We start from the raw sequence: 20849 nt of genomic DNA on the forward strand, positions 1-20849 counted from the left end.
TTTCTTCTACATTGTAAAATAACAGTGAAGCCATCAAAACTATGAAATAACACATGGAATCATGTAGTTGACCAAAAAGTGTTTAAAAAAATCTAAATATATTTGAGATTAGATTTTTCAAAGTACATTTTACATTTACATTTTAGTCATTTAGCAGACGCTCTTATCCAGAGCGACTTACAGTAGTGAATGCATACATTTCATACATTTATTTTTTTTTCTGTGCTGGCCCCCCGTGGGAATCGAACCCACAACCCTGGTGTTGCAAACACCATGCTCTACCAACTGAGCTACAGGGAAGGCCCAAAGTAGCCACCCTTTGCCTTGATGACGGCTTTGTACACTCTTGGCATTCTCTCAACCAGCTTCACCTGGACTGCTTTTCCAACAGTGTTAAAGTAGTTCCCACATATGCTGAGCACTTGTTGGCTGCTTTCCTTCACTCTGAGATCCAACTCATCCCAAACCATCTCAATTGGGTTGAGTTTGGGTGATTGTGGAGGCCCGGTCATCTGATGCAGCACGCCATCAGCCTGGAGGTATGTTTTGGGTCATTATACTGTTGAAAAACAAATGATAGTTCCACTAAGTGCAAACCAGATAGGATGGCGTATCGCTGCAGAATGTTGTGGTAGCAATGCTGGTTAAGTATGCCTTGAATTCTAAATAAAACACCTATAGTGTCACCAGCAAAGCACCCCCACACCATCACACCTCCTCCATGCTTCAAGGTGGGAACTACACATGTGGAGATCACCCGTTCACCTACTCTGCGTCTCACAAAGACACGGCGGTTGGAACCAAAAAAAAAAAATCGGTCTAATGTCCATTGCTCATGTTTCTTGGCCCAAGCAAGTCTCTTCTTATTGGTGTCCTTTAGTAGTGGTTTATTTGCAGCAAGTCGACCATGAAGGCCTGATTCACACAGCTTCCTCTGAACAGTTGAAATGTTGAAATGTCTCTGTCCGTGAATAATTTTTTAGGTTGCAATTTGACTCTAATGAACTATTATCCTCTGTAGCAGAAGTAACTCTGGGTCTTCCTTTCCTGTGGCGGTCCTCATGAGAGCCAATTTCATCATAGCGCTTGATGGTTTTTGCGACTGCACTTGAAGAAACGTTCAAAGTTCTTGAAATGGTCCGGATTGACTGACCATGTCTTAAAGTAATGATGGACTGTCACTTCTCTTTGCTTATTTGAGCTGTTCTTGCCATAATATGGACTTGGTATTTTACCAAATAAGGCTATCTTCTGTATACCAACCCTACCTTGTCACAACACAACTGATTGGCTCAAACGCATTAAGAAGCAAAGCAATTCCACAAATTAACAAAACACACCTGTTCATTGAAATGCATGTGTTATTTCATTTCTACAATGTAGAAAATAGTAAAAATAAAGAAAAACCCATGAATGAGTAGGTGTGTCCAAACTTTTGACTGGTACCGTATGTGTGTAATAAATAAATAAATAAATAAATAAATAAATAAAAACATACATACACATATATACATATATATATACACATATACACACACATATACATACATACATACATACATACATACATACATACATACATACATACATACATACACACACACACACAGTACCAGTCAAAAAAATAAAGTCAAAAAATAAAACTCAGCAAAAAAAGAAACGTCCTTGCACTGTCAACTGCGTTTATTTTCGTCAAACTTAACATGTGTAAATATTTGTATGAACATAACAAGATTCAACAACTGAGACATAAACTAAACAAGTTCCACAGGCATGTGACTGACAGAAATGGAATAATGTGTCCCTGAACAAAGGGGGGGGGGGTCAAAATTAACAGTCAGTATCTGGTGTGGCCACCAGCTGCATTAAGTACTGCAGTGCATCTCCTCCTCATGGACTGGACCATATTTACCAGTTCTTGCTGTGTGATGTTACCCCACTCTTCCACCAAGGCACCTGCAAGTTCCTGGACATTTCTGGAGGGAAGGTCCCTAGCCCTCACCCTCCGATCCAACAGGTCCCAGACGTGCTCAATAGGATTGAGATCCGGGCTCTTCGCTGGCCATGGCAGAACACTGACATTCCTGTCTTGCCGGAAATCACGCACAGAACGAGCAGTATGGCTGGTGGCATTGTCATGCTGGAGGGTCATGTCAGGATGAGCCTGCAGGAAGGGTACCAAATGAGGGAGGAGGATGTCTTCCCTGTAACGCACAGCGTTGAGATTGCCTGCAATGACAACAAGCTCAGTCCGATGATGCTGTGATACACCGCCCCAGACCATGATGGACCCTCTACCTCCAAATTGATCCCGCTCCAGAGTACAGGCCTCGGTGTAACGCTCATTCCTTCAACAATAACTGCGAATCCGACCATCACCCCTGGTGAGACAAAACCACAACTCGTCAGTGCAGAGCACTTTGCCAGTCTTGTCTGGTCCAGCAACGGTGGGTTTGTGCCCATAGGTGACGTTGTTGCCGGTGATGTCTGGTGAGGACCTGCCTTTCAACAGGCCTTCAAGCCCTCAGTCCAGCCTCTCTGAGCCTATTGCGGATAGTCTGAGCACTGATGGAGGGATTGTGCGTTCCTGGTGTAACTCGGGCAGTTGTTGTTGCCATCCTGTACCTGTTCCGCAGGTGTGATGTTCGGATATACCGATCCTGTGCAGGTGTTGTTACACATGGTCTGCCACTGCAAGGACGATCAGCTGCCCGTCCTGTCTGCCTGTAGCCCTGTCTTAGGCGTCTCACAGTACGGACATTGCAATTTATTGCCCTGGCCACATCTGCAGTCCTCATGCCTCCTTGCAGCATGCCTAAGGCACGTTCACACAGATGAGCAGGGACCCTGAGCATCTTTCTTTTTGTGTCTTTCAGAGTCAATATAAAGGCCTCTTTAGTGTCCTACGTTTTCATAACTGTGACCATAATTGCCTACCGTCTGTAAGCTGTTAGTGTCTTAACAACCGTTCCACAGGTGCATGTTCATTAATTGTTTATGGTTCATTGAACAAGCATGGGAAACAGTGTTTAAACCCTTTACAATGAAGATCTGTGAAGTTATTTGGATTTTTACAAATGATCTTTGAAAGACAGGGTCCTGAAAAAGGGATGTTCCTTTTTTTTGCTGATATATATATATATATATATATTTTTAAATCCAGTCTGATAAACACTCCAAACAGCCTACCCGACCGCTCGGAGGCGTACACATGTTCCTAAAGCACACAGGTGCCTCGTTTTGTATCACATTTCAATTATAAAACTGGGGGGGACAAAAATGTAATTTCAGAATGTGGTGGTGACGTCCCCCCCGTCCCCAGTGAAATTTGCGCCCCTGGTTAGCTATGACAATAAATGTGTTTTCGTACAGAACTGACTGTTGGGATAAAATCCTTGACTTACTTTCCATTAGCAGCCAGCTGAAAGGCATCTTCAAGCCAGTCAAGGAGTTTGTGGGTGAACTCACTCACATCCTAGAATGAACACATCTGAAATGAACATCTTTGTATACAAAGCAGTTGATGTAAAGGGGTGGCCATGACCCTGGTGTGTGTGTGTGTGTGTGTGTGTGTGCGTGCGCATGCATTGACACAAGTGAGTATGCGCGTATACCTGTTGGACCTCAGTGTGTACCTGTTGGGCCTCACTGGATCGGAAAGCATCTCTCAAAAGCTCTACGGCAGCAGACGGGTCCACAAACCTGCGAGTGGAGCCCACCATGAGAGCAAAGAGACAGCGCAGCTCCTGCATGAAGGCTATGTTCCTCTTGTCCTGAGAACACAAGCATATGTTAGGCTTCTCTCACTTCACAGAGCTGCACTGGAAAACCTGGGTAAGACTTTACTGTTTTCAACAATACATCTTCATATGCAGAGTGCATATAACTTTGTACTTACACTTAATAATAACATTCATGAGCCTTTCTTATAAACGTATATACATTTTTATAACATTTGATTATAACATGTAGCCTACACTGTTAATAAATGGTTTATCAATGCTTCTTCTTGGAAGTTACTGTTAAGTGTTAACCACTATCTTTATACACAATGTATAACCCTGTAGTCTAGTTTCCCCTCTAACACCAGCCAGACATCCCCTGACTCTTCAGCCTCTGGGACCCAAAGGTCCAGTCTCTGTTCCTCAGGGCTCCTGGCTCTCCATTGGACACTTACCGAGTGGCTCTTACATTTCTCCAGGATTCGCTCAGACAGGCAGTAGTTAAGTACCAATCTGCGGAACACGGGCAGGTGGAACAGGGACTGAAATAAGAGACAAAGATGAGAGAGTGACGGAAATGTATTAGTGTGTAAAAATGTCATTGTCGAGGATACTTATGGAGGTTTTAACACACGAGAGTCACAGTTAAGCAAACAAAAGAAAATGCCATTGAGAACTGTATTGTATGAGACAGGGTGATGGTAATTTTCCTCTCATAAGACGAATAAATTAGATAATCTTCTCTTTATATTAGTGACAAGACACTTCATCAATGCTGGTGAGCCACAGTGTGTTTTATTGCTAACTCTAACATATACAACACAAAATAATGGAGCCTTTTGTGCAGTTTTGAAGAGACAACAATATAGCCACGTTTTTGATCGCATTAGGCCTATGTGTCTTCTCAACTTTCTCGTTTCCCAGAAACTTAATTACAGCTTATCACAATCTTACTGTAAAGCGTAACACACCAGATACCACAGAAATATGAGTACACAGCCACATGCAGTCATACAGTGAGTCTCAATCACAATCTATGGATAAATTGTGATGGAAAGAGTCAAATAAAAGGATGGATTTAAAATGGAACAACTTCAAACGACTTCTCAGCCACTCAAAATGTGTGCATGCATTGCTATTCCCTGATGATATTTCCTTTGGGTTTTTAGTGCTTTAAATCGATGTGGCGCATATCTTAACGAAATTAAGACAAATGAGCGTTCCCATTTGGCCTAATCTACCGATATAAACTCATTTCAGTCCATGCTGCAGAGTTCATCGCTTGCTCTATCATCACAACACTGCACTATTTAATTACCCTTGCAGTCTATCAATATCAATGAAGGCTTGAATTTCAGCAGAGCCACCTGATAGGCCCAGCTAAATTTAGTCTGGAATGGACTCTTAATAGAATTAAAGCACCAAGAAGCTTTTGCGTTTGGAAAGTAAAAACCCTTACCCCACCACTGCCCCTCATCCTCCTGGTATTACCGACAACTCAATTAACACAATATGGCTTAATTGTGTGGTAACAGGTTGAAAATAAAATGTTCTTCCTCTGTTTGCCAGAAGTTGACATCGTTCAGCAAATTGGACGGAAAAACAAACGTGTTTGGAGCCTTCTCTCCTAGTGGTAATATTTTGAACCGATTCACACCAGAAGTCTTGAAAGGTTTTGGAAAACTGAGAGAGGTTCTAAACATGGTCATCACATATACACCAATTAGGAGGTGGTGCAGAAAGTCAAGGCCGTATTATAGAGACCAAAGGAGTCCAAGGGATTCTGCAGATTTTGCAAAATTCAAATACAACCTTTACTGTACGACATCAACCTTAGTAACAGCCAGGACCTGACTGGTGATACAACAGGTGGTCTTAAATGGCAAAGCATTAACAAGGTCCACAGTTCAAACCCCAAATGTTGTACTTATCTTTTTATCCTGTTCATTTCACTGGCACAATTCTCTTTTTCTGTGCATATTTTTTTTATATTTTAAAGATCAAGCTCCAGAGCAGACTCTGTTAATAACTGTGCATTAGTGTGTATCTCACCTGTATGACGGCACTGAACCAGCAGGTGTTGCCCACATTGCGGATGCCCACTGGCCACTCCTCCTTGCGGATCCAGTCTGCAGGGCTGCAGCTCTCTCCTTGGGCCTCGCAGCGCTTCCTCTTCACCCGTGCAGCGCTGTCCTCCACACTGGCCTCCAGTGCCCTGGAACACACCAAAACATGCCACTCATCAACTGTAGACAATGGTCTGATTGAGAGTTTAACCTGGGTTATGTTCAATAGGCAGCAAATAGAAGAAAACTGACAAAAATGGGGAGGGAATCCAATAAGAAATGCACATTTTTGTTTTCTGTTTCAAAACATTTTCTGTTGCGTGCTCTTATGAACCTGGTTTTCCTTTTTCGTTGATGTTATCTATTGCTCATACTGTACTTCTGTGTTCACTTCAGATATTATAACCTTTTAATTGAGAGATGACTCTCAATTGGTTACTTCGTTCAGCAAGGAAACAGCAAGCAAAGGGGAAATGATGAGGTACTGGACGACTATACCTGTTGAGCTCTCTCTCCTCTGCCTGGGATTCTTGCAAGCTGAGCTCAATGGCTGTCTGAAGGTCATCTTTAGGAGGAGCACCTGAGGACAAACATTAGGAAACAAATGATCTTCTATGTTCATCACCAGACCCTCAGTATTTTGCTCCTTTCCTTAGACTTTCCTTCCCAACTTCCGGCCTACCTTTCTGGGCCCCCCAGGCCTCCCTGTTGACTTCTGTGTCTGGTGTGTCCTCAGTCCCCTGGCCCTCCTCTGGCGGCTGTGTGGTCAGCAGCCCAACAGCATGGCTAATGTCCCCCTGACTGGCCTGGTATCAGAGAGATAAGAGTAGGCATTACAATGTGTCCTTTCCAAGAACTCCCTGGCCTGGTGCCAGTCTGGTTCTGATTTTGATGATAATTCTGACGAAGGACAGAGCAGCTAAAGCAGAGATAAACTGGCACCGAAGCAAGCGGCTACCCCTAACCTTAAGTTTGACCTCTACGTGATAGAGTCCATCTAAAGGATTTGTTCCGGGGACTAAGCCCATGAAAGAGCCGCATGAAAACAATGTCTGTGACAATATCATTTATTTTGCCTTTTTAAGTACGTAAGTCGCTGAGAACTCTTTTGCAACAACAACAACCTGAAATCTTCATCGCTCAAATGTACAATATGCAGGTTTTCCCTCCATCTAGTTCATGCTCATTGACTAATGGTGTTGGCATGACATCATCTCACTGTTGCCTTCTTAGACACTACAGTAAGGGAAAAAAGTATTTGATCCCCTGCTGATTTTGTACGTTTGCCCACTGACAAAGAAATGATCAGTCTATAATTGTAATGGTAGGTTTATTTGAACAGTGAGAGACAGAATAACAACAACAAAAATCCAGAAAAACGCATGTCAAAAATGTTACAAATTGATTTGCATTTTAATGAGGGAAATAAGTATTTGACCCCCTCTCAATCAGAAAGATTTCTGGCTCCCAGGTGTCTTTTATACAGGTAACGAGTTGAGATTAGGAGCACACTCTTAAAGGGAGTGCTCCTAATCTCAGTTTGTTACCTGTATAAAAGACACCTATCCACAGAAGCAATCAATCAATCAGATTCCAAACTCTCCAACTTGGCCAAGACCAAAGAGCTCTCCAAGGATGTCAGGGACAAGATTGTAGACCTACACAAGGCTGGAATGGGCTACAAGACCATCGCCAAGCAGCTTGGTGAGAAGGTGACAACAGTTGGTGCGATTATTCGCAAATGGAAGAAACACAAAATAACTTTCAATATCCCTCGGCCTGGGGCTCCATGCAAGATCTCACCTCGTGGAGTTGCAATGATCATGAGAACGGTGAGGAATCAGCCCAGAACTACACGTGAGGATCTTGTCAATGATCTCAAGGCAGCTGGGACCATAGTCACCAAGAAAACAATTGGTAACACACTACGCCGTGAAGGACTGAAATCCTGCAGCGCCCGCAAGGTCCCCCTGCTCAAGAAAGCACATATACATGCCCGTCTGAAGTTTGCCAATGAACATCTGAATGATTCAGAGGACAACTGGGTGAAAGTGTTGTGGTCAGATGAGACCAAAATGGAGCTCTTTGGCATCAACTCAACTCGCCGTGTTTGGAGGAGGAATGCTGCCTATGACCCCAAGAACACCATCCCCACCCTCAAACATGAAGGTGGAAACATGCTTTGTGGGTGTTTTTCTGCTAAGGGGACAGGACAACTTCACCGCATCAAAGGGACGATGGACGGGGCCATGTACCGTCAAATCTTGGGTGAGAACCTCCTTCCCTCAGCCAGGGCATTGAAAATGGGTCGTGGATGGGTATTCCAGCATGACAATGACCCAAAACACACGGCCAAGGCAACAAAGGAGTGGCTCAAGAAGAAGCACATTAAGGTCCTGGAGTGGCCTAGCCAGTCTCCAGACCTTAATCCCATAGAAAATCTGTGGAGGGAGCTGAAGGTTCGAGTTGCCAAACGTCAGCCTCGAAACCTTAATGACTCTGAGAAAATCTGCAAAGAGGAGTGGGACAAAATCCCTTCTGACCTCTGTGATTGCCAACAAGGGTTTTGCCACCAAGTACTAAGTAATGTTTTGCAGAGGGGTCAAATACTTATTTCCCTCATTAAAATGCAAATCATTTTATAACATTTTTTACATGTGTTTTTTACTGGATTTTTGTTGTTGTTATTCTGTCTCTCGCTGTTCAAATAAACCTACCATTAAAATTATAGACTGATCATTTCTTTGTCTGTGGCCAAACATACAAAATCAGCAGGGGATCAAATACTTTTTCCCCCTCACTGTACATCATTGGTCTCTGACATGGCCTACAGCTAATGTCATGTCACAACCCAATTAATCAAATATCAAATCAAGTAGACATGTAGTAATAAAAACATTTGTTCCCTAAGTGTCTTCAGGACCTACCTTGAAGTCCTCTCATAGTGTCATTGAGACAGTCCAATCATTTAGCTGAGAAATGGTTTGGGTATATGGTAGGCCTGGACCACCAAGAAGAAATCAAACTTTGAGAGGGCTTAGGTTACTGTCTATCTATCTACAATATGACAACGATATACTGATTAAGCAGGCAGAACTGAAGCCCATCTGCCTGTCTGTCCACAGTGTTTGGTACTCACATTCAGGGCCCTGAGGAGGATCTGTGGGTCTTGGATGCCAGTGATCTCCCTCAGCTGGTTGATCAGCATCAGGCTCTGAGGAGCGACAAATGTCAATGAAGAACAAAAGGCTTTCCATTAACCTGTTGCTTGGGTGAAAATAGTCTCTACAACGAAGGTATGCAATTATTCATATGACCTTCCTGGCAAGATTGGTAAGAGTACACATTCTAGAGGTTATTTTTCCAGTCCTTTAGTTTAAACTGATTAACGTGACAGAGTATTGCTGAGTAATTATTACTTAGATGAGCTTTGGAGCCCGTTTATTACAATTAGATTTTTTTCTCTCCAGGGCTAGGTTGAGCAGGCTGGTCTCATAGACTAGACGTAAAATAGTAAATCCGAGACACTCAAATAAGTATGATATGTTACGTTTGGTATGGTTACATAAGACAGAAGGTTACTTAAGGCACAAGCAAAAATCAGGGTGGTTGATCGGGTGTATAACGCAAACGTCTAGCAACCCAAAGGTTGAGTGTTCAAATCTCATCATGGACAACTTTAGCATTTTAGCTAATTATCTACTTTGCAACTACTTAGCATGTTCGCTAACCCTTCCCCTAACTTTAACCCTTTAACCTATGTGGAAGGACCACCAGAGGGCAGGCTGGTCCCACGGATAGTAGGCCAGCGCAACATGTGAGTCAAGGTGATCAGAGGCAATTAAGCACAGCTGACGGCACTAATGACTTATTCTCTTTCCCCTACAAGAGAGAGGAGGGAACCGGCAGTAGGGGAGACTGGAGGAAGAAAATAGTGTTTGCTTCTACAAAGGGGAGGACGTACAGTTGAAGTCTGAAGTTTACATACACCTTAGCCAAATACATTTAAACTCAGTTTTTCACAATTCCTGACATTTAATCGTAGTAATAATCCCTGTCTTAGGATCACCACTTTATTTTAAGAATGTGAAATGTCAGAATAATAGTAGAGAGAATGATTTATTTCAGCTTTTATTTCTTTCATCACATTCCCAGTGGGTCAGAAGTTTACATACACTCAATTTGTATTTGGTAGCATTGCCTTAAAATTGTTTAACTTGGGTCAAACGTGTCAGGTAGCATTCCACAAGCTTCCCACAATAAGTTGGGTGAATTTTGGCCCATTCCTCCTGACAGAGCTGGTGTAACTGAGTCAGGTTTGTAGGCCTCCTTGCTCGTACACACTTTTTCAGTTCTGCCCACAAATTTTCTATGGGATTGAGGTCAGGGCTTTGTGATGGCCATTCCAATACCTTGACTTTGTTGTCCTTAAGCCATTTTGCCACAACTTTGGAAGTATGCTTGTCCATTTGGAAGACCCATTTGCGACCAAGCTTTAACTTCCTGACTGACATCTTGAGATGTTGCTTCAATATATCCACATCATTTTCCTGCCTCATGATGCCATCTATTTTGTGAAGTGCACCAGTCCCTCCTGCAGCAAAGCACCCCCACATCATGATATTGCCACCCCCGTGCTTCACGGTTGGGATGGTGTTCTTCGGCTTGCAAGCCTCCCCCTTTTTCCTCCAAACATAACGATGGTCATTATGGCCAAACAGTTCTATTTTTGTTTCATCAGACCAGAGGACATTTCTCCAAAAAGTACGATATTTGTCCACATGTTCAGTTGCAAACCTTAGTCTGGCTTTTTTTATGGCGGTTTTGGAGCAGTGGCTTCTTCCTTGCTGAGCGGCCTTTCAGGTTATGTCGATATAAGACTCCCATTACTGTGGAAATAGATACTTTTGTACCTGTTTCCTCCAGCATCTTCACAAGGTCCTTTGTTGTTGTTCTGGGATTGATTTGCACTTTTTGCACCAAAGTACGTTCATCTCTAGGAGACAGAACGCGTCTCCTTCCTGAGCGGTATGACGGCTGCGTGGTCCCAAGGTGATTATACTTGCGTACTATTGTTTGTACAGATGAACGTGGTACCTTCAGGTGTTTGGAAATTTCTCCCAAGGATGAACCAGACTTGTGGAGGTCTACAATTCTTTTTTCTGAGGTCTTGGCTGATTTCTTTTGATTTTCCCATGATGTCAAGCAAAGAGGCACTGAGTTTGAAGGTAGGCCTTGAAATACATCCACCTCCAATTGACTCAAATTATGTCAATTAGCATATCAGAAGCTTCTAAAGCTATGAGATCATTTTCTGGAATTTTCCAAGCTGTTTAAAGGCATAGTCAACTTAGTGTATGTAAACTTCTGACCCACTGGAATTGTGATACAGTGAATCATAAGTGAAATAATCTGTCTGTAAACAATTGTTGGAAAAATGACTTGTGTCATGCACAAAAAAGATGTCCTAACCGACTTGCCAAAACTATAGTTTGTTAACAAGAAATTTGCGAAGTGGTTGAAAAACGAGTTTTAATGACTCCAACCTAAGTGTAAGTAAACTTCCGACTTCAACTGTACCTTTTGGAAGGGGGAAAAAGAGGACAAACTACCTCTTGGGAATGGCCGCCATGGATCCGGACCACTACCCTAAGGGAGCTCTCCACAGACAGATCATGAAGGCGGTGACACACCTGTAATTTATGTTATAGTTTGAAGATACTCGCCTTGTGTTCCTTGTTCTTGTAAAGAAGATGTGTTTTCATTGTGAGGTCATCTTTGATTGTGTTGGAGGGTTTGGGAATAAAGAAATACCTCAATAGAGAACTTTATTCAATTAAGAACCTGCTCCTGACTCGTTTACTCCACCTTTCCGCTTTAGAGCAACCTCAAACGACTTGGGCGCCTAGCTAACGTTAGCCACAATAAATTAAAATTCATAAAATATCATATGTTTTTCAAATTCATAACATATTGTACGAATTGCAATTTGTAACATATGATATGAAATGGATGATGGACATCCACAAATGAACACATACCATATGAAACTTTACATATCATACTAATTGCAGTGTCCCGGATTTACATTTACTATGTTATGTCTACCCCCGAGTCCAGGTTGGGTTGAGAAAACAACGAGAGCGAGACCATACCAAAATTATTTGTGCATATGTCACCTCCAGTCCACATTTCTAGGTCAATTTTGAACTGGAGTAGTGTCGCCAGAGTCTGTGAGGCCATATGAGTCTGAGGCAATATGTTCCACCACCACGTGGGTACTCTAACCCAATGTTTCCCGAACTGGTCCCAGTCCTGTATTTGATCTATTCTAACACACCTGATTAATTGTCTAGTTGAATCAGGTGCGCAATAAAATAATGTGGAATGGCTGAGGGTCACAAGGACTAGTTTGGGAAACACTGCCTTAACCAATTACAAACGTGCCACATTAATGGGATGGGACCAACTGAAACATTCCCCCAAAGCTATGCCCATGGTTACCTGTCTGCCAATTTGCGAGACCAGTTAAGTCTCACCTAAGTCTGCAGACTGGTAAATACCTTAAGTCCTCAAAACATTAAGAACATCTGCTCTTTCCATGATATAAGCTGACCAGGTGAAAGCTATGAACCCTTATTGATGTCACTTGTTAAATCCACTTCATTCAGTGTAGATGAAAGGGAGGAGACAGATTAAAGAAAGATTTTTAAGCTTTGAGACAATTGAGACATGGATTGTGTATGTGTGCCATTCAGAGGGTGAATCGGCAAGACAAAAGATTGAAGTCCCTGTGAACGGGCACGGTAGTACGTGCCAGGTGCACCAGTTTCTGTCAGGAACTGCAACGCTGCTGGGATTTTCACGCTCAACAGTTTCCCATTGGTATAAAGAATGGTCCACCCCCAAAAGAGATCCAGCCAACTTGACACGACTGTGGGAAGGATTGGAGTCAACATGGGCCAGCGTCCCTGTCCTTGCCCCAAACATGCAATTTTAGGAAGGTGTTCTTAATGTTCTACACACTCAGTGTATGCTCAACATCACTCATTCATAGTGTACATGAGTCATCATGTATACCTTATACAATGCAACTAAAAGTATTCCTAACCAGCCGTAGCTGAGGCTTTGAAGTGATACACCGGATCAATAGCGGCTAAACAGTTAAAAGAATATGGGCCAGCTAAGAGGAGTGAGGCTATATAAAGCACTCACCCCCATAACAGCAGGTGGACATGTCAGGGTAACAGTGTGAAGGCAGCCAGACACACAGACCTGGGACCATGCAGACTTATATGGAGAGCTGGGGTCTGTCTTAGCCTCTTGGTCAGCCTCTATTTTGGGCCATGGCATGGATAGCTACCACCTCTGTTTATCATTCCACTCGCCATGCCACCAGGGTTTGAGTGACAAAGGCAGTGGGTGTTTCTCTGACACACACAAAAAGCCACCACAGAACCTGGACACACACAGATGAATGTAGATAGACATTAATTGTGGACAAAAATACAGTTATCGTCATGCTATAAAGAGACATGTTTAAGATCAACCATAAAAAAAAAATCAAAGCTGATGGGTTTGTGTCCAGTTAAGACATGGGTTTATATAACAAAAACCTGTGGGTATGCATGTTGTTGTAGTGGTTTTGACAGATGACCTTTCTCTGATTACTGTTGTTATTGCAGAGATTGATTGACAATAACACAACTATTTTGCCAACTGGTTGTCGTGATACGTTGAACGAGACAAAATGTCAAACATCTTTGCAGGACAGGATACGTAGTGACAACAGTTTAGAAACACAGAATTCCCCACACGAGGTAATTGAAGCACCTGTGTCATTGACTGTTTCACTAAGGAATAAGGTCTTGTCGTGATATATAATTTAGTGTCTGTCCACACAGAAAATGTAGGCTGTAACGTTATGTGTTCTGGTTACGTTAGTTGTTAACAATCTCATGCAAGGTTAGAGCTTTTGAAATGTCACTTGTCATTCCACTCTGTTACTTAGTGCTCACCGAATTCGTTGAGTTTTCCCCATGTTCACTCTGTTGTTCAACTCTCATGGCAGCAAAACCCGAATTTCTTGTTTATTTCCACAAATGCCTTCAGCCCTACTTCGGAGTCAAACCAACTCCATCTGTCAAACAGCCACACACAAGCAAAGCAGAGTGGTGTCCTTGCCTGTCCCAAAAACGGGCGCGTGCAAAGCGACGTGTGTGCGCGCGGTTACGTTTGATACAGTATATCAGTACAAGGATTAACTGTTATGAAGTAACAGTTAATCACCTATAGGCAAACTGCAGGGGCATCATTTCAACTAAATCTAGGATATGGCAGAGTGACCGGACGGTGGGGGGATTGAGTGAGGGTTTCCTCCCCAATTTTTTTTTGAAAGCTGAAGCTCATTTATTGCATTTTTACACAATTTTAAAACTAAAAAATGCTATTTGGAGAATAGCAAAAACAAGAAAAAAAATTACTCCAGACATTATCATCGTGGCTGCTGTAGCTTCATTTACATCAGTCAACATGGGACATAACATCCTACCAACAGGTCATACAGCAATTAATTAGCTGCTACACACTAGCTCAGCATCATGATTAAAAACTATAGTTTAGTAAATCAATCAGCAGTTAGATAGCCTACCTAGCCATCTACAGCCATCATCCAGCTATGTTGGGGGCAGTGGCGACCCGTTATTTTTTGTTGTTGCCTGTTTTGCATGTTATTTTAGCATTAATACGTGTCCCATATCAGTTTGCAAACAATGTAAAGATTTTTTTTTATTGAGTTAATAAAGCCGCATACAAATATGGTCAATTTTTTTGCTTTCTTGAGTAAGGCAGGTCCAAATTGCAGGTGTTTCAGTTTAGCTCAGTGCTTTCTGTCGTGGAGGGGCAGCCAGTGGATAATAAAGAGCATAGGGGTTAGTAATCTTCTCTAGTTGTGCAGTGATTGGCTCAGTGTTTTGTCGTTTATGGGGAAACTATGTCATCGCAAAATCTACAGCGAGAGCTAGAAAGTTCAAGCCCCCTTGGGTGCTGCCATAAATTTACATTAGAAGTGCCCATCCGAGAATGCTCAAGGTCATTGTCCACAGGTAAGATGACATCAAATCGTTATATCTACCATAGCTTTGATTGGACTGATCATACTTTCAAAATTTTAGCTAGCAAGCTAGATAAGCAGTCATCATCATGAATCACGTCAACAATCTACTGGCAAATCCTTTTTAATCCTTGTCATGTGAAGATCTCTCAAATGACTGCCTCGCCTGGTTCACCAACTACTTCTCAGACAGAGTTCAGTGTGTCAAATCGGAGGGCCTGTTGTCCGGACCTCTGGCAGTCTATGGGGGTGCCACAGGGTTCAGTTCTTGGGCCTACTCTTTTCTCTATACATCAATGATGTCGCTCTTGCTGCTGGTGATTCTCTCATCTACCTCTACGCAGAGACACCATTCTGCATACATCTGGCCCTTCTTTGGACACTGTGTTAACAAACCTCCAGACGAGCTTCAATGCCATACATCTCTCCTTCCGTGGCCTCCAACTGCTCTTAGTAAAACTAAATGCATGCTCTTCAACCGATCGCTGCCTGCACCTGCCCGCCCGTCTAGCATCACTACTCTGGACGGTTCTGACTTAGAATATGTGGACAACTACAAATACCTAGGTGTCTGGTTAGACTGTAAACTCTCCTTCCAGACTCACATTAAGCATCTCCAATCCAAAATTAAATCTAGAATCGGCTTCCTATTTTGCAACAAAGCATCCTTCACTCATGCTGCCAAACATACCCTCGTAAAACTGACTATCCTACCGATCCTTGACTTCGGCGATGTCATTTACAAAATAGCCTCCAACACTCTACTCAGCAAATTGGATGCAGTCTATCACAGTGCCATCCGTTTTGTCACCAAAGTCCCATATACTACCCACCACTGCGACCTGTATGCTCTCATTGGCTGGGCCTCGCTTTATATTCGTCGCCAAACCCACTGGCTCCAGGTCATCTATAAGTCTTTGCTAGGTAAAGCCCAGCCTTATCTCAGCTCACTGGTCACCATAGCAGCACCCACCCGTAGCACGCGCTCCAGCAGGTATATTTCACCGGTCACCCCCAAAGCCAACTCCCCTTTGGCCGCCTTTCGTTCCAGTTCTCTGCTGTCAATGACTGGAACGTATTGCAAAAATCACTGAAGTTGGAGACTCATATCTCCCTCACTAACTTTAAGCATCAGCTGTCAGAGCAGCTTACAGATCATTGCACCTGTACATAGCACAACTGTAATTAGCCCACACAACTATCTCATCCCCATATTGTTTTGTTTTCTTACTCCTTTGCACCCCAGTATCTCTACTTGCACTTTCGTCTTCTGCACATCTATCACTCCAGTGTTTAATTGCTAAATGTAATTATTTCGCCACTATGGCCTATTTATTGCCTTACCTCCCTAATCTTACTTCATTTGCACACACTGTATATATACTTTTCTATTGTGTTATTGACTGTACATTTGTTTATTCCATGTGTAACTCTGTGTTGTTCGTGTCGCACTGCTTTGCTTTATCTTGGCCAGGTTGCAGTTGTAAATGAGAACTTGTTCTCAACTGGCCAACTGGTTAAATAAAGGTGAAATAAAAAAATATATAAAATTAAATATAAATTATAGATAAAACGAATCGGTGCTCATCGGCCATTGCGTTGGACATAAACTTTACACAACAAGTTGCAAATCACAAATTCAACAATGAGTGGTTTGAAAGGAATCAGTGGCTAACTGCAAACGTTGCAAAGCAATCACTATTTTGCTTCCCCTGCTATTCGGTGGAGAGGATGTGTGGTCCAAGTCTGGATTTAATAAGGGGCTCTTTTCCAAGCTTAAAATGATAAACATTCACATGAAACACCATGGGCCAGAAAAGGTTGAATAAATTGGCCATGCTGTCAATCCAGCATGACTTCTGCCACCTTCAAAACATCTGGAAACTCGGAACTAGGAAATCTCAGACTTCAATGAGTTCAGGACAACTGGGAACTCAGAAAAAAATCGATTTCCGACTGTGAAAATACGTTTTGAACGGTCATCCAACTCGGAATTCCAAATTGGGCTTCTTTCGAGAGCTCCGACCTTAAAAACCACTGACGTCATGATTCAACCTTGTTTTTTCTGAGTTCCCTGTTGTCTTGAAAGCACCATAAATCCAGAAAATGCCAGACTTTGATGACAATGTTTTAGGACCAAATTTGTCCACAAGAAGGACCGACACACCACCTTCCTATTCAAGTGAGCACAGTACAACGGCGAGTCCAAAAATTTATGTAATATGCCAGGGAGATATGTATATTGTAGCTAAGAAAGTAATACTAAGTGTACAGTATGTTAGTAGCCCATGTGCCTCACCCTTTCCCTTATCCCCTCATAACTTAGCCTGCTGTTCTGACTTGGTGGTGGACATGTAGCCTATGGCCTGTTTTAGAGAAATGTAATCATTGAATATTGTAAGTGCTTTCATTGTCTGCTTATATGCCCCCTTTATTTATCCTACGGTTCTGACTTGATGTACCGGGAGAATACCGTAAGAACGGCCCCTGTTTTGAATTCTGTAGCTGTACATTTCAAAAGTGCTGAACAAATAATTATATTGACTACGTCTGTCTTAGCTTGCTCATTAATGTCTTAAACGAAATGACGGATTGCCTCTCATCCGCTCATCGTTCCCTTTTGCCATAGTTTTCACATCTCAATTGTCCTTAGAAACCACATTTGTTTAAGCAGGTCAGCAATATCAGCTATGTTTTTTTAAAAGGCAGTAAATTAGTCTGAGTTAACTGTTTCACTGCCAGACAAGGCTCCACTAATAGCCAGGTGAAGCGGTGGTAAGGATTCCTTCCATGGCGCTAAAAGAAAACTCTCCTGTTGGGACAGCTTTTTGTAGACCCTAACAGTTTGTAAGGCACCGTTTCAAATCAAATTAAATCAAATTGTATTTGTCACATGCACCGAATACAACAGGTGTAGACCTTACAGTGAAATGCTTACTAACAAGCCCTTAACCAACAATGCAGTTTTAAGAAAATCCCCCCAAAACGTAGGAGATAGGAAAAACAAATAATTAAAGAGCAGCAGTAAATAACAATAGCGGGGTGATATACAGAGGGTACCGGTACAGAGTCAATGTGCGGGGGCACCGGTGTCGAGGTAATTGAGGTAATATGTACATGTAGGTAGAGTTATTAAAGTGACTATGCATAGATAATTACAGAGAGTAGCAGCAGCATAGAAGAGGGTGGGGGGGGGGGCAATGCAAATAGTCTGAGTAGCCATTTTATTCACTGTTCAGGAGTCTTATGGCTTGGGGTTAGAGGCTGTTTAGAAGCCTCTTGGACTGTCACGTCCTGACCATAGAAAGCTGTTATTTTCTATGGTAGAGTAGGTCAGGGCGTGACAGGGGGGTTTTCTAGTTTAGTTTTTCTATGTTGTTATGTTCTAGTTTTGTATTTCTATGCTGGGTTTTGTTTGGGATGATCTCCAATTAGAGGCAGCTGGTCATCGTTGTCTCTAATTGGAGATCATACTTAAGTATGTGTTTTTCCCACCTGGGTTTGTGGAAGATTGTCTTTGAGTTAGTGTATGTTTCACCTCTGCGTCACGGTTTGTTGTTTTTGTTATTCAGTTTATTTGTATGTATTGCATAGTTTCACAGTTCAATAAAAATGTGGACCGATACACACACTGCACTTTGGTCCGCTCCTTCCTACGACCACCATGACATGGACCTAGACCTGTCCAGGTGTGAAAGGACAGTGTGGAGTGCAATAGGGATTGCATCATCTCTGGATCTGTTGGTGCAGTATGCAAATTGGAGTGGGTCTAGGGTTTCTGGGATAATGGGATAATGTTGTTGATATGAGCCATGACCAGCCTTTCAAAGCACTTCATGGCTACAGACGTGAGTGCTACGGGTCGGTAGACATTTAGGCAGGTTACCTTAGTGTTCTTGGGCACAGGGACTATGGTGGTCTGCTTGAAACATGTTGGTATTACAGACTCAGACAGGGAGAGGTTGAAAATGTCAGTGAAGACACTTGCCATTTGGTCAGCGCAAGCTCGGAGTACACGTCCTGGTAATCCGTCTGGCCCTGCTGCCTTGTGAATGTTGACCTGTTTAAAGATCTTACTCACATTGGCTGCGGAGAGCCTGACCACACAGTCATCTGGAACAGCTAATGCTCTCATGCATGCTTCAGTGTTACTTGCCTCGAAGCGAGCATAGAAGTTATTTTGCTCGTCTGGTAGGCTTGTGTCACTGGGCAGCTCTTGGTTGTGCTTCACTTTGCAGTCTGTAATAGTTTGCAAGCCCTGCCACATCCGACGAGCATCGGAGCCGGGGTAGTACGATTCGATCTTAGTCCTGTGTTGATGCTTTTCCTGTTTGATGGTTCGTCGGAGGGCATACCGGGATTTCTTATGTACACTATAATGGTTTGTCACCGTTATAGTGCAATTAATGTGTTGTTTAGTGTTGTGGCTTTGCTGGCATGCATCCCCACATTTCTTTTTGAGTTTGCCCCTCCAAGATTTACATGCTAAAATCGCCACTGTGCTGGCAGCTGTCTCAGAGCATTTTATATTATTTTGTACATACATTTGAGACACTCCATTTAGTATGATATGTTATGTTTCGTATAGTATGTATTCATTTGTGGATGTCTATCACCCATTTTGTATGATATGTTAAGAATTACAATTCGTATTATATGTTACGAATTTGCAAAATTACAATATGTTACGAATTTACAAAGTGTGTGATATGCTAATGTTAGCTAGGGTTAAGTTTTAGGAGTTAGGTTAAAGGGTTAAAGTAAGGGTTAGGGGAAGGGTTAGCTAACATGCTAAGTAGTTGCAAAGTAACTAAAAAGTATTAAGTAGTTGAAAAGTTGCTAATTAGCTAAAATGCTAAAGTTGTCCATAATATGTCCACCGATTCACCCCTACCAAGCCACCAACTTTTTTTTGCCTTAAGTAACCATCTGTCTTATGTAACCATACCAAACATAACATATCATACTAATTTGTGTCTCGGATTTACATTTACTCGAATCATACTAATTTGAGTGTCTCGGATGAACATTTACTATCTTATGTGTAGTCTGAGACCAGGCTGCTGAACTGCCTCAATACCAAAAGGAGTGGGACTGCCCCACTCCTTAAAAAAAAGTATAATCTTACCATGCTAATAGAAAATCAATACAGATGCCACAAACTTTCACACACAGGTCCATTTAATGTTGAAACCAAGTCAAGAAGAGACATCTTCAGACTTAAACTATTCAGAATTAATTTCAGAAAGAGGCTAAACAGAAAGAAAGGAATATGACTTTGAAGATCATCTGACATTACATTTTGGAGGGGAGATTTGGGTGTATCAAACTGGTTGCTCAGCATGATATCGGTCTTCTGGCTCCTACTAAGCTCAGGTAAGATTCACTCAGACAGTTTTCCTCTTCTACAATCAGCCATGACACAATGGATTAAATAACCATAAATATTAATTAAATACAAACATTAAAGTCCAGTTTACCAGTCTGTGCTATTAGGAATTGTCTACATGAAACAAGCAACATTTAAAGATGATTGACATATTGAGACAGTAGTTTCTACTCATTGCTATTAACTGTTTTCAAATACATTTTTAACTTGGTCTGAAATGACCAGTCGCATTGAAAGAAATTATTCCAATGTCTGAGTGTGTTGTTTTATTAAAATGCTATTTGTTATTTTATAGAAAATGTATGACTTAATGGAACCCTTCTGTGAGCGTCCTATCCTGTAAATCCGATAATATGATTTTAGGAAGTCCATCCGTTTGAATCAGGGTTTTAACCAACTCAAACTAGAGTTACGAAATTCCAGTAACATTCTCGGAATTCATAGGTTTTTCCAGAAATCCCGTTTGGAGGCTTCCCGGACTTCCTGCTCATTCCTTTCTGATTCCAGAAATATTCCAACTGGGATTTCTGGAAAACCTGGGAACTTTGTGAAAGTTACCT

At 42.2% G+C, this 20849-nt stretch overlaps 1 protein-coding gene across 5 annotated transcripts in view; it reads right to left on the reverse strand.

The window, feature by feature from the left end:
- The window catches only part of LOC106603638 (ubiquitin carboxyl-terminal hydrolase 28), a 34516-nt gene extending 20468 nt beyond the window's left edge, over window positions 1-14048 (reverse strand). For 3 of the 5 annotated variants that reach the window (XM_014197530.2, XM_014197529.2, XM_014197528.2), the window contains exons 1-8: window positions 13807-14048; window positions 8928-9002; window positions 6471-6594; window positions 6287-6368; window positions 5775-5937; window positions 4178-4264; window positions 3615-3773; window positions 3405-3475 (exon numbers count right to left, since the gene is read on the reverse strand). In XM_014197530.2, the coding sequence (XP_014053005.1) occupies window positions 3405-3475; window positions 3615-3773; window positions 4178-4264; window positions 5775-5937; window positions 6287-6368; window positions 6471-6594; window positions 8928-9002; window positions 13807-13854 (809 nt within the window). In that variant the 5' untranslated portion in view covers window positions 13855-14048. The remainder of the gene's footprint in view (window positions 1-3404; window positions 3476-3614; window positions 3774-4177; window positions 4265-5774; window positions 5938-6286; window positions 6369-6470; window positions 6595-8927; window positions 9003-13806) is intronic. The other 2 variants (XM_014197533.2, XM_014197532.2) reach the window with 1 other exon arrangement.
- Window positions 14049-20849: the final 6801 nt, after the last annotated feature.

This window comes from Salmo salar, chromosome ssa04, assembly GCF_905237065.1.
Source record: "Salmo salar chromosome ssa04, Ssal_v3.1, whole genome shotgun sequence".
Lineage (NCBI taxonomy): Eukaryota > Metazoa > Chordata > Actinopteri > Salmoniformes > Salmonidae > Salmo > Salmo salar.